Source organism: Triturus cristatus, chromosome 2_2, assembly GCF_964204655.1.
Source record: "Triturus cristatus chromosome 2_2, aTriCri1.1, whole genome shotgun sequence".
NCBI lineage: Eukaryota > Metazoa > Chordata > Amphibia > Caudata > Salamandridae > Triturus > Triturus cristatus.
The window spans coordinates 1,221,220,441-1,221,241,294 of NC_140582.1; the positions used below are offsets into that span (position 1 = coordinate 1,221,220,441).

A 20,854-nucleotide genomic window follows, 5' to 3' on the forward strand; every position below is an offset into this window, starting at 1 on the left:
AGCATTATACTGGTCTCTGCACACACCTTTAATGCATCAGTGGATTAACTTATTAACAGCCTTTCCATCATTAAACAACCAACAACCAGCACAGCTCAGAGAAACGTTTTGTTGCATTTCCATAGTGAGGTGTTGCTCCTGCGCTAGCCTCTTTAAAAATGCCACACAAACCAATCCAAACACCCTAGTGAAATCGTCTCACATAAATCTATTGGTGATAGATCATCAACAGACCAGAGGTCTGTACCACTTAAGGTGTCCACACCACGGACATAGAAAGCACTCCACTTAGTAACAAACCTCTCCCACACACACCCTCTCTCCTCTGACCACGAACTGTGTTCTACACAAATAATTTAACATAACAGCGTATAGTGAATAACCTAACAGGCTGCCCCCCCAAAAATAGATTCAAAATGCACATAACCTTTTTTAGTGCGTACCATGCCAAAGCTCTCGGAACACTATGCAAAATACATGGATACAAGAAAAATGTAACGCAACGTAAAACAGCGAGCTTTGACAAAGTCAATAGGTTCTGCTTTGCGACTTATTGACTTTGCCAATGACATTTGGCGACGCTGTGTAGCATGGCCAGAAGAGGGAAAAAGCGCAAAATAAAAAGTCCTGCCGCAGTGCTGTTTTGTAGGCAACAAACATGATGACGTGTGTGCCCCAAAAAATGATGCAGTGCCATTTTTAATTTACGATCTTAGATGGATCAGCAAATAAAAAAGGAGTGCAAAAGTGTTTTTTGTTTAGGGCTGGGGGGCCAGGAGCAATTTGTTGTCTGTTCCTCCATTCCACCCCCTCCCCCCCCCAAAAGGAAAGCATTAAAATATATATTTTTAAAAAAGACTGCTAGTTGGGGTGTGGGGGGAAAACGGAGTGGGCGGAGGAAGGTAAAACAGCAGCACGTGAGGTGGTGGGGGAGAAGCACAAGATGGAGAAGCCAACACAGAAAGGAGGTGTTTGGCTGGGTAAGAAGTACACAAGACAGAGCTTGCAACACGAGGGAGACCGCAACATAGAGCATGGGGGGACGGAAGAAGCATAGGAGAGAGAGATGGAAAATATATCTCCTTATGGAGTGCTTAAGCAAAAAGAAAAAAGTAGTTCCCTAAAAGTGAGCAGTGGAAGGATACAAGTCATCCTGACCAAAGGAGGGGAAGAGGTTTTGCTCCAGAATAGGGATGACACCATATGGACAAGGAAAGCCATTGAAAAGAAGTAAGCAAAAGCGCGACTAAGCCGATCAGTGGTTAGCAGCGGTGGACTCAGCCCAGTGTAAGATCTTGATAAGTCCACCATAGGTTTGTTGTAGGTTGGACCCAAAAAAGACCACTGCAAGTAGTATTTAGAAAAGCAGCAAGCAAGGGCAGACTGCAGATGTGAAGGCATCAACTCGGAAATAAACTATAGGATTTGACTCCTTTTCATAAAACAGACAGTTTAATGGATTGAATGATTAGTGGAAGCGCATACCAAGAAGAAATCACTGAAAAAGTAAAAAGTTTGGAAAGAGTTTTCTACTTATGAGAATTGGAGCTGGGCTGCAGCAGTTGTGTTGAAACACAAGTAGAGGTTGTCAGCCTGGAGGCTGAGTAAGTAAAGCAACTAATCTTGACAATGTGTAGTTTTTCTCAATGTTCTTGCATGCGTAACATTTATGCATGCAGAATTTCCAAATATGGATATTTCTACCTTTGGAGACCATACACTTCTGCATTAGCACATTAACTGCTCTCTTTCTCCTTGAGGAAACTGTTCTTCATAGAAGAACCACTTTCTGAAAGCCCCCCAGTAATTATGGAGATTTTCCATAATCATTTCTGCCTTTTACAGTAGTAGATTTGCCAACCTTGCCAGGGTGACAAATTACCTACTAGGGGATTCAATATCTAAAAACATTGGTGTTCATCTACTGTGAACGCAAGCTCAGTTTGGAAAGCTGACAAATCTACCCCTAAACATAAATGTGCTAGGTGCAAATTCTACCAGTTCCGACCCTGTGAATCACCCTTGCAATTTGATCCCCAATTCCAATTATTGGTGCACCAAGTTTAATTTATGTGCGCAAATCGATTTGGGGATCACTCTCTTTGCTGGGGTTTCTCTTTCTTTTTATTTATTTATCGCACGTTCCTATACAAATTATTTATTTTCATACTTTCTCCCAGATCTAATTAATACCTATTTCTCTAATGCTTGGTAGGAGAGGCAAGCAGGGTTGAGTATACTTTTTCATGCATCATCTAGTTTGCTATAATAATTGGTTGCATTTTCGGTTTTGGGTGCAGGCCACTTTGGCCGTATGTTGGCAGACCTATTGCTTCCAATATAAAGCATGGACTTTGCATTAGACCCTTGCTCACTATTGGATGACTTCGTTGTCACTCTCGTGTGTCTGCTATTGATTTGTTGGCTTTCCTCCATATTCTTGTGTTTGTTACGCCCAGGAGCATTTACGTTTCACTATTTTTTGATTGGAGGAGTTGTGTCCTTCCGTTGCTGACGTCGGGGGAGCTATTTTCTCATTTGTTTTTTCCAGCATTTGACTTTTAGCAATCCCTCTGTACCCTGTTGCTTTCTTCCCCTTTAGCCGTTTCCACTTCCGGCCTCCCACCCGCTCCGTCCACGCGGTCTCGCTTACCCGGCCACCTCTTCTTTTCGTTATCCTGCTCACTGAGGAGGAGCTGTTACGTGTGCGGCGACTTGAAATGCTTCACTAGAGTCAAAGGTCTCCGCTCAGCAGGGCCTCGTAGAGCTGTAGCACATTTCATTAGGGCGGAAGTGTATGTGAGCCATTCAACAGTGTAGCAAAGCCAGCACAAAGATGTAGCTTCCATATGCTTTGCACAGTTGTGGAAGCAGCTACTGCTCTGCATTGGCCCCAGCTTTTTCCTCGAGCATACGGTGTGTGGCATCCAAAGAGCATGTTTTTAGACGCACACCTTTTGAGATTTTTAAATGTGTAATATTTTTGGAGTGACATAAGTAGCTCTGCTTCTTTTTCAAAATGAGTGGCTGTTTCCAGAAGCCTTACAACCCTTACAATGTTGTACAGAAGCAGGTAGAGTAAGGTGGTTTGCTTTATTTTGTTAATAGGTTTTGAAGTCACTTTAGTGATTGTGCTACGTAGGTATATTGTGTTTCAAGGCGCTGGGAGATTCGAACCAGTGTGCTGTAGCCTATAGAGATGCCTGAAAGAAGCATTGCGCTGTAGAACCATAGCCACACTGTTGAGAAGTTCTCAAATTCTTTGTTGCCAAAAAAATGTGCTGTCCTAGCTCATTTCATTGGATACAGAGTTTGGGAACAATGCCACAGTGGGGTGACATCTGCACAGCGCTGTAGCATATGTATGTGAGGCCAAAATGGTAATGACCATAGCTCTGTGGGCCTAGCGTTGCCTCAGTTGTTTAGCTAAAGGTCGAGAGTTCGATCTTTGGCATGGTTGGCGCTATGTTTGGTAGTGAGACAAACCAACCTGTCGAAACGAAGTATTCATGAAGTTCATGAGTCGAATATGCCGCGCCCATACGCACTGTTTGCAATACTTTTTGGAAGATGGCGGAGAAAGGCGATTTGTTTATGTGTGCATTCGTTTCTAAATAGCTTGTAGATTTGTTTATTCATTGTGTCTCAGACGCATTAAAATGTCCATGTGATATACATATTTTAACGTTTGTCCTAATATCCCAGCAAACGGTGGGCATTTCATACATTAAATATTTAGTTATTATTAAAGAATAATAGGCAAATTTCACTTCTCAAGCACATTTTGTAAGGAACAGATCCACTGCTCAGGTTAATAGATCGCAATATAATCTGATTTTTACATCGTATTCTTTGTTTGACAAAAAAAGTAACTATTGAGAATCCTATATTTCATGAACACATTTAAGTTATACCCAAGATAATTAAAGCTGGGAGCACTACTTGAGCCTGCATGCATGTCGGAAATGACTCATTTTTGAGTGCCGTGCCTGTGTTGTCTGTGGGCATCGCACACTGAACTTGTGTGTGAGTTTTGCATATTAGGTTTCTTGTGTTTGTTAGGATCTCATACTGTACTCATTTGTGAGTTGTCTCACACTAGGCTTTCATGTTTGTGAGCATCTTGCATATTAGGCATCTCATTTTTGAGAACATCTCACTAACTAGGCTTCTCATACTTGCATTTCACCATGCCACTCATCTCTCTGAGCATCTTACACACAAGGCCTCTCATGTTTGTGAGCATCTCATACACTCCATTTCTTTTTTCTTATAAATCTATTTTATTAAAGTCGCAAGTATATAAACAATAAACTACATTTCTTTTGAGTAACTCGCTCTACGCTTCTCATGACTTGTGTCAAACTCAGAATACCGCAGAAGGCTGGCTCTAGGCTTTTCTGGCACTCACGGTACTGCAGCAAAGCGCAGCAAGTAATGAGACCTGTTGGCTTTGGAAGTGCTTGTTTAATAGCATTCTGTGCAGTTGTCTGCCCATTCACTGCTAGGTCTCCAGGCAAGTCCTTGTAGTTCACTGGAAATATTCCAAAGCTTCCATGTATCCCTTGCAGAGCCTTTGGCAGTGAGTGTGTGTTGTCATGCCTCTATATTTCTAATGTATCCATGCCTTCTCTGCAGAGATTGATGGTGCCATGGACTCACGTGGGCTGGCGTACTCTTGCAACATCTTCCAGTCTCCAGCACCCTCTCAAGAAGCAGGTGAGTGTTGCATTGTGGATGGTGTGTTTGCGGGGATGTGGGACTGAGAATGTGTGCCTGAGCATCCCACAAACCTACCTTGAACATTGTACAAAACTGGGGTGTTGGGAGATAATTAATTTCAGTAAACTGCATCTCGCCATGGGAACGGCAAACAGAATCCACCAAATCATATTTTTGGGATACTTCGGATGTGTTAGAAGATGGAGGAAACTCATAACAAACAAAAATCATTCAGTAAGATTATTTTTTTGATTTCATAGTCATATTGCACACATACATGCATTTTTCATGCTGATCTGAGATATGTATCGTAGCAGAAATGAGATAGGCAGACATGGTGGTGACGTAACATGAATGATGTCTGGTAAGCCGATGTCTTTGCATCTACCGTACCATTGCATATAGGACTTCCGTATTCTATATTCAAGCTAAAGGCAATCGATTGAACCTTTTAAGCTCTAAAAGTGGACTATGAGCGGTCTCAGCTACGGAACGCAGCTTTGAGATTGGATTGAGCATCGGTGCAGATGGCTGGTAGACTTGGGAACCTATGGGATTCTGTGTGGAAACGTCTGACCAGGTTCATCTTTCGACCAAAGCTTGATTCTGGTTTGAATGGCACGGGTTGGATTGTTAACATACTCTACGTAGAGACAACATTCCCTTCGAAGCTAGGGTTAGATTGTTGCAAAAATGCTATATGATTGACTGGTTCTTCAGGTCCCTGTCATCTGAACCTAGTCTCTCTTTAGTCCTGTCTCTCCCAGCTCCAACTCCCCATGGTGTGGGGTGCACCTCATCTCCACCGCTCTCAGGCTTCTCAGGCAAGTGCTCCTCAACAGATATGATCCCTCCTTCAAGCAGGCTCTCTTTAGGCACCTCGGCATCTTGGTGCAAGTCACTCCATCAGGTTGGTCATTCTCCTAAGATAGGTGCGGGTGCCCATGAGGACCCTACAGGAGGTTGTGTCTCCCAGTTCTGGAGACCAGTTGTGTGGTCAGAAGCACAAGTGAGAGGCCAGGATGCTTATCCCAGTGGTTTGACAAACAATCGGCCATCCTACGTGCAGACAGGCAGGGAAGGCTTCTTTCTGATTCAGCTGCAAGTAGGTTAGCTTATGCCAGTGACTGGGGCATGGGTTTTTGAAGGCCTACCTAGTTCTTTGTTGGTGATGATCCTTAAACAGTCTAAGCAATACCCCCCACTTGCAATTCCTATTTATTCAGCAATGTGAATGCTCCCCGATCTGAGATCTTATGTGGCGCATAATATTTCCCGGAAGCATGTAAACTAACATCTAACATGCAGCAACTTGAACTGAAAAGCATTGTGAGGAAAAGGGGCGTATTATATGGTGTGGCTGTGGAACCAGACCGTGTAATACACATTCCAGCCCCCTTCAGGATGCTTAGGTTTGTTTGTCAAACCTTTAGCTCAGCCGTGGGTAGCTGTGGCGCTGAGCTGCAAGTCTTACTCAAAGGAACAAGTGTAAAGCATTTAAACAGCAGCAAAACAATTGAAGAAGAAATCCGACATTGATTTGTAAAAATAGTCTGTATTTTAATGAATTTCTGACACCACAACAAAAAAGATCAACTGAAGTATTCCGGAGATGTAGCATTTTCAAGGTATAGTAAATCAAAGCATTTCACGGAACAACCATTGGCAAATTCAACAAATTTTAACCTTAAAAACCTTTTTACTGAAAAGTTAGGCTAGTTTTATCACGGCCACTTTAGGCGGCTTAATTCAGTAGGGAGCCAGTCAGTGGGAAAGGTATCGTCCTTAGGAAGTTACCTCAAGGGTAGAAGCAATCGCTCAGTCAGTTCCAGGCACTTTTATCCATTGCAGTGGTTTCCTATGGAAGTGGTCCTGATAAAATGGATGAAGGATGCTGTGAATGCGATATAGTAGACGGGGGTCTTTCTTCGGCTTCTCTTCGGTCCAAAAAGGGGGTAAGGTGGTTCTGGTCAAAGAGTCGACGTCCCTCGAGGTCCTTTCAGTGCTGGTTGAAGCCCAGACAGAACCTTCCCTGGGCGATTACTCGGCTTCTGGGCAACCAAACTGCACTCCGATGACTCTCACAGGCTCGGCGAACTGAAGTGCAACTTTGAGCATTAGGTCCTGGTCTCTGATACTGCATGGCGGCGGTTAGCAACCTGCCCTAGCAGGCTTCTCAGCTGTTGGTGCGCTGTACTGTGAACAGGAGGTCAGCCAGATGAGCTTTATAATCTCTTGACTTTGGCTGGGCTCTGAGGCGACTTCTCCAAGAGCAAGACACAGCAGGCACAGTATCTCAAGCTTGCTAGCCACCAGGTTCAGTACACGCTGGTACAGCCCCTCTTAGCTGCTTCCACAGTGCAGCAGGGCAGACCTTTTTCGGTCCTTCTTCCAATTGAGACGAGGTCTGATTTCTGGGTACCCAGGTTATGCTAATAAAGTGCCCTCAGGGTAGATACTGTCAGTAGCCAATGGGTTACTAGGTCCCCTGCCTCCTGAGGACCCATTTTTGGGAATTGTGGCATCTGGCTATCCCAAGATGCACCATTAAGCCCACTCCCAATGTGTTATAACCTCTCTTTTGGTGTCAAGAATGCCCCAGTCCAAGCAAGAGGTGTGGCTCCATGCCCCTGAAAAAAATGGTTTGTCAACAGGTTTCCCCTCTCCTTCTCGGGTGCCAACTTGGCTGCCCCTCTCCCATTTGCTCTTGAATGACGGCTTTAGCTCTGACGCTTGTCTTTTGGGCCAACATCCATATGGCTTCCTGCAGGAGGGAGGTAACACCATCCAGTTCAGTACCCTATTCTCTCCTTTCCTGGGAGTCGTTAGTATGTGTCCCTAGAATGGCAGGTAGGTGTCTCGGGTTGGGGCACCATTTGCAACCAATAAGGACACAGGAGATTGACAGCAGAAAAATGCAACTTTGTAAAAGTTGCATACTGTAACTTGTACATTAATTTCAATTTGAGGACCAAGTGAGCCTTAATGCAACAAGTCGTTTGATACCTTGAAGTATTAACCTTGGTCTCTCTGTTCAGTAGTTAGCACAACTGAAGGGTCAGCTTGTAACCCTACCAGTGGCGGCTGATGCTTATCGGGGGTGGCGAGGAGGGTGGAGTGAAGAAAAAGAAATCGGCTTACCTTCATGCCGGCCGCTGCCTCTCGGTCCTCAACGCAGGAACCAGGAGGCAGGAAGCTCCCAGGCTCCCCTAGCCAAGCACGATGCTCTTATAAGTGTGTAAGCCAGTAGGATCCAATAAACAATGATCTTCTTAAAGTACCTTACGTTCATGATTGCGCAACTAAGATTAAAATATGTCCTCAGTCAAAGCGTTTGTTGCTTCTTTGAAAGAGAACTGAGCTAAATCAAATGTCTAAAAAGCTAGTTCTAGAATACATTCGGAAGACGAATCTGCGCCTTTCCTTGCACTTTGCCTGTAGAACCTCTTCAATCAAGACTGAAGCACATTAAATACAGTAACCTGGGTGGAGGTCCGTGCGGTCAGTTTAGATGCGATGAACAGCTTGTACCATTTGTTGAATTCCAGTACTACTATGTCTTCACAGAAACTGAATCATATTATTTTAGTCTGCTTACTAAAAGCTTCCAGAACTCAGGAGCAATGTTGCTGATCAGTCTTGCGGCTGAAAAATGGTACGATTTATAAAGTTATAAACATTCACTTGTTAAAATGCCTGAACCAGATAAATGAGAAACCTCTGAAGTGTAAGGCATCTATTTCACAGGGAAAAAAAGATTTAAGATTCTACATTTCTAGCAAAGCATGATCAGAGAGAAGGTATCTTAATTCGAAAGGATCCCAGGGCGGTATCGCACTGAGTCGGCTGCTCACAGTACTGTCCTCACAGTCGGGTTAGTTCGAGGTCAAGGTTATCGGACTGTCACACTGTAACTACTGCATGTGGTTGTCTTAATACCCAGTCACAAATTAAGGATATACTTAGAAGATAACATCTTTTGTTTCCAAGCTGGCAACATTTTCCTAGTGCATGTTTGAGGTGTCGCTTACCGTGTACATTTTAATTTAGAATACATATGAATCCGTCTGCCTAGCATTGGCAACATTAAAACACAAATTGATGGCAAAGTCTCTCATGTCAACCTTGTTCTGATTTTCCGTTTACTGCCCCATTATGTACACACTTCCCAAATTCCGCTGAAAGTTTGTGACTATAGAAGGGGTTCCTTCCTACTGGTGAAATCTGTGTCCGTGGACATACCTTGGCAGGTTCGCTTCTTATCTGCCACCACAACCAGTGGGCGACTATAGTCCCTAATGCAAGTTGTTTTTCTTGTTGACAGACTGAGGGAGTTAAAACTGAAGGGGCGTTCCATGTCACCATGCTCCCTGGGGACGGAGTGGGTCCTGAGCTCATGCAGTCCGTCAAAGAGGTTTTCAAGGTGAGTCAGTTCATCATCTATCATGTAATGTGCCCATGAGCCATTCTCTGGTTCCTTGACATTGAAGCAGTGAGCAGTGTTCTTACCCCCAGTGTCTATGCTCTGCAGGCTGCGGGCGTGCCGGTTGTGTTCGACGAGTTCCATGTTAGCGAAGTTCAGACCACTGCCTCGGATAAGAAGCTAGAGGAGGTTCTGAATTCGATGAAGGCTAACCGGGTCGCCATCAAAGGTACGGGATGCTGCGTTGCACGGAGCTACACTGTCGTCCTTGAATAATGGTTTTACTTTTTTGTGTACTCGGCAATTAAAGACGAATGAATGACTCAAAGATGTGATATATTTTCTACTCTCTCGTCATAACGTTTGCATAAAGTAAATACTTACCCATTCTTTACTTTACCAGCATCTCTTACACAGGCCCTAGCTATTAACCCCGCCCCTAACCATATACTCCCACTAGACATTTACATTACCTTAATTCAACCCTTACTCTAATGCCGTTTCTTAAACTAACCCTTAGCACCCTCCCAGGCCTATCTTTAACCTTGTATCCACCATTGTCCTTACCCATCCATTACCATAACTCTCACCTTTACCTAACTCCAAATCCTACCCGCAGACATCTCTAACTCTAACTTTAGCCGTACACCTTACCCTGCACCTCACCCACCCATTACCTTAATCGTTTGACTAACTTCATTCCTTCCACTAACCCCCTTCCCTTACCCTAACTAATAATAGTAATCCTTTCCTTTTTTCCTACCGGAATCCATACCAATAATCCTAGTAGCTCATTTAATGTACAAAGGATAATTTTCGATATTTTTACAGGTTTTAAAAAAAATTATAATCCCACTTTTTGGGTACATTGATTCTAAGTTTATTTCAGTTATACTGTGATTTGTGTTGCGCTGTTGTTCGTTTTTCTTTCAAACCCTTTAATGGTTTACAGCAGCAGTTTGTGTCCAGCTCACCCTGCCCGCTCTCTCCTGATGCTCTGTGTTGCTCCCTGCCTCTCACATACATTTGAGATGCTGTTGTATCCAGCTCACCCTGCCCACTCTCTCCTGATGCTCTGTGTTGCTTCATACCTCTCACATACATTTGAGATGCTGTTGTATCCAGCTCACCCTGCCCGCTCTCTCCTGATGCTCTGTGTTGCTCCCTGCCTCTCACATACATTTGAGATGCTGTTGTATCCAGCTCACCCTGCCCGCTCTCTCCTGATGCTCTGTGTTGCTTCCTACCTCTCACATACACTTGAGACGCGGTTGTATCCAGCTCACCCTGCCCGCTCTCTCCTGATGCTCTGTGTTGCTCCTTGCCTCTCACATACCTTTGAGATGCTGTTGTATCCAGCTATCCCTGCCCGCTCTCTCCTGATGCTCTGTGTTGCTCCCTGCCTCTCACATACATTTGAGATGCTGTTGTATCCAGCTCACCCTGCCCGCTCTCTCCTGATGCTCTGTGTTGCTTCCTACCTCTCACATACACTTCAGACGCGGTTGTATCCAGCTCACCCTGCCCGCTCGCTCCTGATGCTCTGTGTTGCTTCCTACCTCTCACATACACTTCAGACGCGGTTGTATCCAGCTCACCCTGCCCGCTCTCTCCTGATGCTCTGTGTTGCTTCCTGCCTCTCACATACACTTCAGACGCGGTTGTATCCAGCTCACCCTGCCCGCTCTCTCCTGATGCTCTGTGTTGCTCCTTGCCTCTCACATACATTTGAGATGCTGTTGTATCCAGCTCTCCCTGCCCGCTCTCTCCTGATGCTCTGTGTTGCTCCTTGCCTCTCACATGCATTTGACATTAGAGGTGCTGTTGTATACAGCTCACACTGCCAGCTCTCTCCTGATGCTCTGTGTTGCTTCCTGCCTCTCACATGCATTTGAGACGCTGTTGTATCCAGCTCATCCTGCCCGCTCGCTCCTGATGCTCTGTGTTGCTCCCTGCCTCTCACATACATTAGAGATGCTGTTGTATCCAGCTCACCCTGCCCACTCGCTCCTGATGCTCTGTGTTGCTTCTTGCCTCTCACATACATTTGAGATGCTGTTGTATCCAGCTCACCCTGCCAGCTCTCTCCTGAAGCTCTGTGTTGCTCCCTGCCTCTCACATACATTTGAGATGCTGTTGTATCCAGCTCACCCTGCCAGCTCTCTCCTGATGCTCTGTGTTGCTTCCTGCCTCTCACATACATTAGAGATGCTGTTGTATCCAGCTCACCCTGCCCGCTCTCTCCTGATGCTCTGTGTTGCTTCGTACCTCTCACATACATTTGAGATGCTGTTGTATCCAGCTCGCCCTGCCAGCTCTCTCCTGATGCTCTGTGTTGCTCCCTGCCTCTCACATACATTAGAGATACTGTTGTATCCAGCTCACCCTGCCCGCTCTCTCCTGATGCTCTGTGTTGCTTCGTACCTCTCACATACATTTGAGATGCTGTTGTATCCAGCTCACCCTGCCAGCTCTCTCCTGAAGCTCTGTGTTGCTTCCTACCTCTCACATACATTTGAGATGCTGTTGTATCCAGCTCACCCTGCCCGCTCTCTCCTGATGCTCTGTGTTGCTTCCTGCCTCTCACATACATTTGAGATGCTGTTGTATCCAGCTCACCCTGCCAGCTCTCTCCTGATGCTCTGTTGCTTCCTGCCTCTCACATACATTTGAGATGCTGTTGTATCCAGCTCACCCTGCCCGCTCTCTCCTGATGCTCTGTGTTGCTTCGTACCTCTCACCTACACTTGAGACGCTGTTGTATCCAGCTCACCCTGCCCGCTCTCTCCTGATGCTCTGTGTTGCTTCCTACCTCTCACCTACACTTGAGACTCTGTTGTATTCTGCTCACCCTGCCCGCTCTCTCCTGATGCTCTGTGTTGCTTCCTGCCTCTCACATGCATTTGAGACGCTGTTGTATCCAGCTCACCCTGCCCGCTCTCTCCTGATGCTGTGTTGCTCCCTGCCTCTCACATACATTTGAGAGGCTGTTGTATCCAGCTCACCCTGCCAGCTCTCTCCTGAAGCTCTGTGTTGCTCCCTGCCTCTCACATACATTTGAGATGCTGTTGTATCCAGCTCTCCCTGACGCTCTCTCCTGATGCTCTGTGTTGCTCCTTGCCTCTCACATACATTTGAGATGCTGTTGTATCCAGCTCACCCTGCCAGCTCTCTCCTGATGCTCTGTGATGCTTCGTACCTCTCACATACACTTGAGACTCTGTTGTATTCTGCTCACCCTGCCCGCTCGCTCCTGATGCTCTGTGTTGCTTCCTGCCTCTCACATACATTTGAGATGCTGTTGTAGCCAGCTCACCCTGCCCGCTCGCTCCTGATGCTCTGTGTTGCTTCCTGCCTCTCACCTACACTTCAGACGCTGTTGTATCCAGCTCACCCTGCCCGCTCTTTCCTGATGCTCTGTGTTGCTTCGTACCTCTCACATACATTTGAGATGCTGTTGTAGCCAGCTCACCCTGCCCGCTCGCTCCTGATGCTCTGTGTTGCTTCCTGCCTCTCACATGCATTTGAGATGCTGTTGTAGCCAGCTCACCCTGCCCGCTCTCTCCTGATGCTCTGTGTTGCTCCTTGCCTCTCACATGCATTTGACATTAGAGGTGCTGTTGTATACAGCTCACCCTGCCCGCTCTCTCCTGATGCTCTGTGTTGCTTCCTGCCTCTCACATGCATTTGAGGCGCTGTTGTATCCAGCTCATCCTGCCCGCTCGCTCCTGATGCTCTGTGTTGCTCCCTGCCTCTCACATACATTAGAGATGCTGTTGTATCCAGCTCACCCTGCCCACTCGCTCCTGATGCTCTGTGTTGCTTCTTGCCTCTCACATACATTTGAGATGCTGTTGTATCCAGCTCACCCTGCCAGCTCTCTCCTGAAGCTCTGTGTTGCTCCCTGCCTCTCACATACATTTGAGATGCTGTTGTATCCAGCTCACCCTGCCAGCTCTCTCCTGATGCTCTGTGTTGCTTCCTGCCTCTCACATACATTAGAGATGCTGTTGTATCCAGCTCGCCCTGCCAGCTCTCTCCTGATGCTCTGTGTTGCTCCCTGCCTCTCACATACATTAGAGATACTGTTGTATCCAGCTCACCCTGCCCGCTCTCTCCTGATGCTCTGTGTTGCTTCGTACCTCACATACATTTGAGATGCTGTTGTATCCAGCTCACCCTGCCCGCTCTCTCCTGATGCTCTGTGTTGCTTCCTGCCTCTCACATACATTTGAGATGCTGTTGTATCCAGCTCACCCTGCCAGCTCTCTCCTGATGCTCTGTGTTGCTTCCTGCCTCTCACATACATTTGAGATGCTGTTGTATCCAGCTCACCCTGCCCGCTCTCTCCTGATGCTCTGTGTTGCTTCGTACCTCTCACCTACACTTGAGACGCTGTTGTATCCAGCTCACCCTGCCCGCTCTCTCCTGATGCTCTGTGTTGCTTCCTACCTCTCACCTACACTTGAGACTGTTGTATTCTGCTCACCCTGCCCGCTCTCTCCTGATGCTCTGTGTTGCTTCCTGCCTCTCACATGCATTTGAGACGCTGTTGTATCCAGCTCACCCTGCCCGCTCTCTCCTGATGCTCTGTGTTGCTCCCTGCCTCTCACATACATTTGAGAGGCTGTTGTATCCAGCTCACCCTGCCAGCTCTCTCCTGAAGCTCTGTGTTGCTCCCTGCCTCTCACATACATTTGAGATGCTGTTGTATCCAGCTCTCCCTGACGCTCTCTCCTGATGCTCTGTGTTGCTCCTTGCCTCTCACATACATTTGAGATGCTGTTGTATCCAGCTCACCCTGCCAGCTCTCTCCTGATGCTCTGTGATGCTTCGTACCTCTCACATACACTTGAGACTCTGTTGTATTCTGCTCACCCTGCCCGCTCGCTCCTGATGCTCTGTGTTGCTTCCTGCCTCTCACATACATTTGAGATGCTGTTGTAGCCAGCTCACCCTGCCCGCTCGCTCCTGATGCTCTGTGTTGCTTCCTGCCTCTCACCTACACTTCAGACGCTGTTGTATCCAGCTCACCCTGCCCGCTCTCTCCTGATGCTCTGTGTTGCTTCGTACCTCTCACATACATTTGAGATGCTGTTGTAGCCAGCTCACCCTGCCCGCTCGCTCCTGATGCTCTGTGTTGCTTCCTGCCTCTCACATGCATTTGAGATGCTGTTGTAGCCAGCTCACCCTGCCCGCTCGCTCCTGATGCTCTGTGTTGCTTCTTGCCTCTCGCATGCATTTGAGACGCTGTTGTATCCAGCTCACCCTGCCCGCTCGCTCCTGATGCTCTGTGTTGCTTCCTGCCTCTCACTTACACTTCAGACGCTGTTGTATCCAGCTCACCCTGCCCGCTCTCTCCTGCTACTCTGTGTTGCTTCGTACCTCTCACATACATTTGAGATGCTGTTGTATCCAGCTCACCCTGCCCGCTCTCTCCTGATGTTCTGAGTTGCTTCCTACCTCTCACATACATTTGAGACGCTGTTGTATCCAGCTCACCCTGCCAGCTCTCTCCTGCTACTCTGTGTTGCTTCGTGCCTCTCACATACACTTGAGACGCTGTTGTATCCAGCTCACCCTGCCCGCTCTCTCCTGATGCTCTGTGTTGCTTCGTACCTCTCACATACATTTGTGATGCTGTTGTATCCAGCTCACCCTGCCCGCTCTCTCCTGATGCTCTGTGTTGCTTCGTACCTCTCACATACATTTGGGATGCTGTTGTATCCAGCTCACATACATTTGTGATGCTGTTGTATCCAGCTCAGACATTTGTGATGCTGTTGTATCCAGCTCACCCTGCCCGCTCTCTCCTGATGCTCTGTGTTGCTTCGTACCTCTCACATACATTTGAGATGCTGTTGTATCCAGCTTACCCTGCCCGCTCTCTCCTGATGCTCTGTGTTGCTTCCTGCCTCTCACATACATTTGAGATGCTGTTGTATCCAGCTCACCCTGCCAGCTCTCTCCTGATGCTCTGTGTTGCTTCCTGCCTCTCACATACATTTGAGATGCTGTTGTATCCAGCTCACCCTGCCCGCTCTCTCCTGATGCTCTGTGTTGCTTCCTACCTCTCACCTACACTTGACTCTGTTGTATTCTGCTCACCCTGCCCGCTCTCTCCTGATGCTCTGTGTTGCTCCCTGCCTCTCACATGCATTTGAGACGCTGTTGTATCCAGCTCACCCTGCCCGCTCTCTCCTGATGCTCTGTGTTGCTCCTTGCCTCTCACATACATTTGAGATGCTGTTGTACCCAGCTCACCCTGCCAGCTCTCTCCTGATGCTCTGTGATGCTTCGTACCTCTCACATACATTAGAGATTCTGTTGTATCCAGCTCACCCTGCCCGCTCGCTCCTGATGCTCTGTGTTGCTTCCTGCCTCTCACATACACTTGAGACTCTGTTGTATCCAGCTCACCCTGCCCGCTCGCTCCTGATGCTCTGTGTTGCTTCTTGCCTCTCGCATGCATTTGAGACGCTGTTGTATCCAGTTCTCCCTGCCCGCTCGCTCCTGATGCTCTGAGTTGCTTCCTACCTCTCACATACATTTGAGACGCTGTTGTATCCAGCTCACCCTGCCAGCTCTCTCCTGCTACTCTGTGTTGCTTCGTACCTCTCACATACACTTGAGACGCTGTTGTATCCAGCTCACCCTGCCCGCTCTCTCCTGATGCTCTGTGTTGCTTCGTACCTCTCACATACATTTGTGATGCTGTTGTATCCAGCTCAGACATTTGTGATGCTGTTGTATCCAGCTCACCCTGCCAGCTCTCTCCTGCTGCTCTGTGTTGCTTCCTGCCTCTCACATACATTTGTGATGCTGTTGTATCCAGCTCACCCTGCCTGCTCTCTCCTGATGCTCTGTGTTGCTTTGTACCTCTCACATACATTTGTGATGCTGTTGTATCCAGCTCACATACATTTGTGATGCTGTTGTATCCAGGTCACCTTGCCCGCTCTCTCCTGATGCTCTGTGTTGCTTCGTACCTCTCACATACATTTGTGATGCTGTTGTATCCAGCTCAAATACATTTGTGATGCTGTTGTATCCAGCTCACCCTGCCAGCTCTCTTCTGATGCTCTGTGTTGCTTCCTACCTCTCACCTACACTTGAGACTCTGTTGTATTCTGCTCACCCTGCCCGCTCTCTCCTGATGCTCTGTGTTGCTTCTTGCCTCTCGCATGCATTTGAGACGCTGTTGTATCCAGCTCACCCTGCCCGCTCGCTCCTGATGCTCTGTGTTGCTTCCTGCCTCTCACCTACACTTCAGACGCGGTTGTATCCAGCTCACCCTGCCCGCTCTCTGCTGCTACTCTGTGTTGCTTCGTACCTCTCACATACATTTGAGATGCTGTTGTATCCAGCTCACCCTGCCCGCTCTCTCCTGATGCTCTGAGTTGCTTCCTACCTCTCACATACATTTGAGACGCTGTTGTATCCAGCTCACCCTGCCAGCTCTCTCCTGCTACTCTGTGTTGCTTCGTACCTCTCACATACACTTGAGACGCTGTTGTATCCAGCTCACCCTGCCCGCTCTCTCCTGATGCTCTGTGTTGCTTCCTGCCTCTCACATACACTTGAGACGCTGTTGTATCCAGCTCACCCTGCCCGCTCTCTCCTGATGCTCTGTGTTGCTTCGTACCTCTCACATACATTTGTGATGCTGTTGTATCCAGCTCACATACATTTGTGATGCTGTTGTATCCAGCTCACCCTGCCTGCTCTCTCCTGATGCTCTGTGTTGCTTTGTACCTCTCACATACATTTGTGATGCTGTTGTATCCAGCTCACATACATTTGTGATGCTGTTGTATCCAGCTCACCCTGCCTGCTCTCTCCTGATGCTCTGTGTTGCTTTGTACCTCTCACATACATTTGTGATGCTGTTGTATCCAGCTCACATACATTTGTGATGCTGTTGTATCCAGCTCACCCTGCCAGCTCTCTTCTGATGCTCTGTGTTGCTTCCTACCTCTCACCTACACTTGACTCTGTTGTATTCTGCTCACCCTGCCCGCTCTCTCCTGATGCTCTGTGTTGCTCCTTGCCTCTCACATACATTTGAGATGCTGTTGTATCCAGCTCACCCTGCCAGCTCTCTCCTGATGCTCTGTGTTGCTCTTTGCCTCTCACCTACACTTCAGACGCTGTTGTATCCAGCTCACCCTGCCCGCTCTCTCCTGATGCTCTGTGTTGCTTTGTACCTCTCACATACATTAGTGATGCTGTTGTATCCAGCTCACCCTTCCCGCTCACTCCTGATGCTCTGTGTTGCTTCGTACCTCTCACATACATTTGTGATGCTGTTGTATCCAGCTCATACATTTGTGATGCTGTTGTATCCAGCTCACCCTGCCCGCTCTCTCCTGATGCTCTGTGTTGCTTCGTACCTCTCACATACATTTGTGATGCTGGGTTATCCAGCTCACCCTGCCCGCTCTCTCCTGATGCTCTGTGTTGCTTCGTACCTCTCACATACATTTGTGATGCTGTTGTATCCAGCTCACCCTGCCCGCTCTCTCCTGATGCTCTGTGTTGCTTCGTACCTCTCACATACATTTGTGATGCTGTTGTATCCAGCTCACCCTGCCAGCTCTCTCCTGATGCTCTGTGTTGCTTCGTACCTCTCACATACATTTGTGATGCTGTTGTATCCAGCTCACCCTGCCCGCTCTCTCCTGATGCTCTGTGTTGCTTCGTACTTCTCACTTACATTTGAGACGCTGTTGTATCCAGCTCATCCTGCCGGCTCTCCTGATGCTCTGTGTTGCTTCGTGCCTCTCACCTACACTTGAGACGCTGTTGTATCCAGCTCACCCTGCCCGCTCTCTCCTGATGCTCTGTGTTGCTTCCTACCTCTCACCTACACTTGAGACTCTGTTGTATTCTGCTCACCCTGCCCGCTCTCTCCTGATGCTCTGTGTTGCTCCTTGCCTCTCACATACATTTGAGATGCTGTTGTATCCAGCTCACCCTGCCAGCTCTCTCCTGATGCTCTGTGTTGCTCCTTGCCTCTCACCTACACTTCAGACGCTGTTGTATCCAGCTCACCCTGCCCGCTCTCTCCTGATGCTCTGTGTTGCTTTGTACCTCTCACATACATTAGTGATGCTGTTGTATCCAGCTCACCCTGCCCGCTCACTCCTGATGCTCTGTGTTGATTCGTACCTCTCACATACATTTGTGATGCTGTTGTATCCAGCTCATACATTTGTGATGCTGTTGTATCCAGCTCACCCTGCCCGCTCTCTCCTGATGCTCTGTGTTGCTTCGTACCTCTCACATACATTTGTGATGCTGTTGTATCCAGCTCACCCTGCCCGCTCTCTCCTGATGCTCTGTGTTGCTTCGTACCTCTCACATACATTTGTGATGCTGTTGTATCCAGCTCACCCTGCCCGCTCTCTCCTGATGCTCTGTGTTGCTTCGTACCTCTCACATACATTTGTGATGCTGTTGTATCCAGCTCACCCTGCCAGCTCTCTCCTGATGCTCTGTGTTGCTTTGTACCTCTCACATACATTTGTGATGCTGTTGTATCCAGCTCACCCTGCCCGCTCTCTCCTGATGCTCTGTGTTGCTTCGTACTTCTCACTTACATTTGAGACGCTGTTGTATCCAGCTCACCCTGCCCGCTCTCTCCTGATGCTCTGTGTGGCTTCGTACTTCTCAGTTACATTTGTGATGCTGTTGTATCCAGCTCAGACATTTGTGATGCTGTTGTATCCAGCTCACCCTGCCTGCTCTCTCCTGATGCTCTGTGTTGCTTCGTACGTCTCGCATACATTTGTGATGCTGTTGTATCCAGCTCAGACATTTGTGATGCTGTTGTATCCAGCTCACCCTGCCCGCTCTCTCCTGATGCGCTGTGTTGCTCCCTGCCTCTCACATACATTTGTGATGCTGTTGTATCCAGCTCACCCTGCCCGCTCTCTCCTGATGCTCTGTGTGGCTTCGTACTTCTCACTTACATTTGTGATGCTGTTGTATCCAGCTCAGACATTTGTGATGCTGTTGTATCCAGCTCACCCTGCCCGCTCTCTCCTGATGCTCTGTGTGGCTTCGTACCTCTCGCATACATTTGAGAGGCTGTTGTATCCAGCTCACCCTGCCAGCTCTCTCCTGATGCGCTGTGTTGCTCCCTGCCTCTCACATACATTTGTGATGCTGTTGTATCCTGCTCACCCTGCCCACTCGCTCCTGATGCTCTGTGTGGCTTCGTACCTCTCACATACATTTGAGAGGCTGTTGTATCCAGCTCACCCTGCCAGCTCTCTCCTGATGCGCTGTGTTGCTCCCTGCCTCTTGCATACATTTGTGATGCTGTTGTATCCAGCTCACCCTGCCCGCTCTCTCCTGATGCTCTGTGTTGCTTCGTACGTCTCGCATACATTTGTGATGCTGTTGTATCCAGCTCACATACATTTGAGATGCTCTTGTTTCCAGCTCACCCTGCCAGCTCTCTCCTGATGCTCTGTGTGGCTTCGTACTTCTCACTTACATTTGAGACGCTCTTGTATCCAGCTCACCCTGCCAGCTCTCTCCTGATGCTCTGTGTGGCTTCGTACTTCTCACTTACATTTGAGACGCTGTTGTATCCAGCTCATCCTGCCCGCTCTCTTCTGATGCTCTGTGTGGCTTCGTACCACTCACATAAATTTGAGAGGCTGTTGTATCCCGCTCACCCTGCCAGCTCTCTTCTGATGCTCTGTGTGGCTTCGTACCTCTCACATAGATTTGAGAGGCTGTTGTATCCAGCTCACCCTGCCAGCTCTCTCCTGATGTGCTGTGTTGCTCCCTGCCTCTCACATACATTTGTGATGCTGTTGTATCCAGCTCACCCTGCCCGCTCTCTTCTGATGCTCTGTGTTGCTTCGTATGTCTCGCATACATTTGTGATGCTGTTGTATCCAGCTCACATACATTTGAGATGCTCTTGTATCCAGCTCACCCTGCCAGCTCTCTCCTGATGCTCTGTGTGGCTTCGTACTTCTCACTTACATTTGAGACGCTCTTGTATCCAGCTCACCGTGCCTGCTCTCTCCTGATTCTCTGTGTTGCTCCGTACCTCTCACATACATTAGTGATGCTGTTGTATCCAGCTCACCCTGCCCGCTCTCTCCTGATGCTCTCTCCTGATGCTCTGTGTTGCTTCGTACTTCTCACTTACATTTGTGATGCTGTTGTATCCAGCTCACATACATTTGTGATGCTGTTGTATCCAGCTCACCCTGCTCGCTCTCTCCTGATGCTCTGTGTTGCTTCGTACCTCTCACATACACTTGAGACGCTGTTGTATCCAGCTCCCCCTGCCAGCTCTCTTCTGATGCAGTCTTGCTTCCTGCCTCTCACCTACACTTGAGACGCTGTTGTATCAAGCTCACCCTGCCCGCTCTCTCCTGATGCTCTGTGTTGCTTCGTATGTCTCGCATACATTTGTGATGCTGTTGTATCCAGCTCACATACATTTGAGACGCTCTTGTATCCATCTCACCCTGCCCGCTCTCTCCTGATGCTCTGTGTTGCTTCGTACTTCTCACTTACATTTGTGATGCTGTTGTATCCAGCTCACATACATTTGTGATGCTGTTGTATCCAGCTCACCCTGCCCGCTCTCTCCTGATGCTCTGGGTTGCTTCGTACCTCTCACATACATTTGAGAGGCTGTTGTATCCAGCTCACCCTGCCCGCTCTCTCCTGATGCTC

General features: G+C 48.0%; 1 protein-coding gene across 3 annotated transcripts in view; it reads left to right on the forward strand.

The window, feature by feature from the left end:
* Positions 1 to 20,854, forward strand: part of IDH3B (isocitrate dehydrogenase (NAD(+)) 3 non-catalytic subunit beta) — a 173,771-nt gene that overhangs the window by 13,892 nt on the left and 139,025 nt on the right. For all 3 annotated transcript variants that reach the window (XM_085642864.1, XM_085642865.1, XM_085642863.1), the window contains exons 2-4: positions 4,639 to 4,719; positions 9,047 to 9,145; positions 9,254 to 9,374. In XM_085642864.1, coding sequence (XP_085498990.1) covers positions 4,639 to 4,719; positions 9,047 to 9,145; positions 9,254 to 9,374 — 301 coding nt within the window. The remainder of the gene's footprint in view (positions 1 to 4,638; positions 4,720 to 9,046; positions 9,146 to 9,253; positions 9,375 to 20,854) is intronic.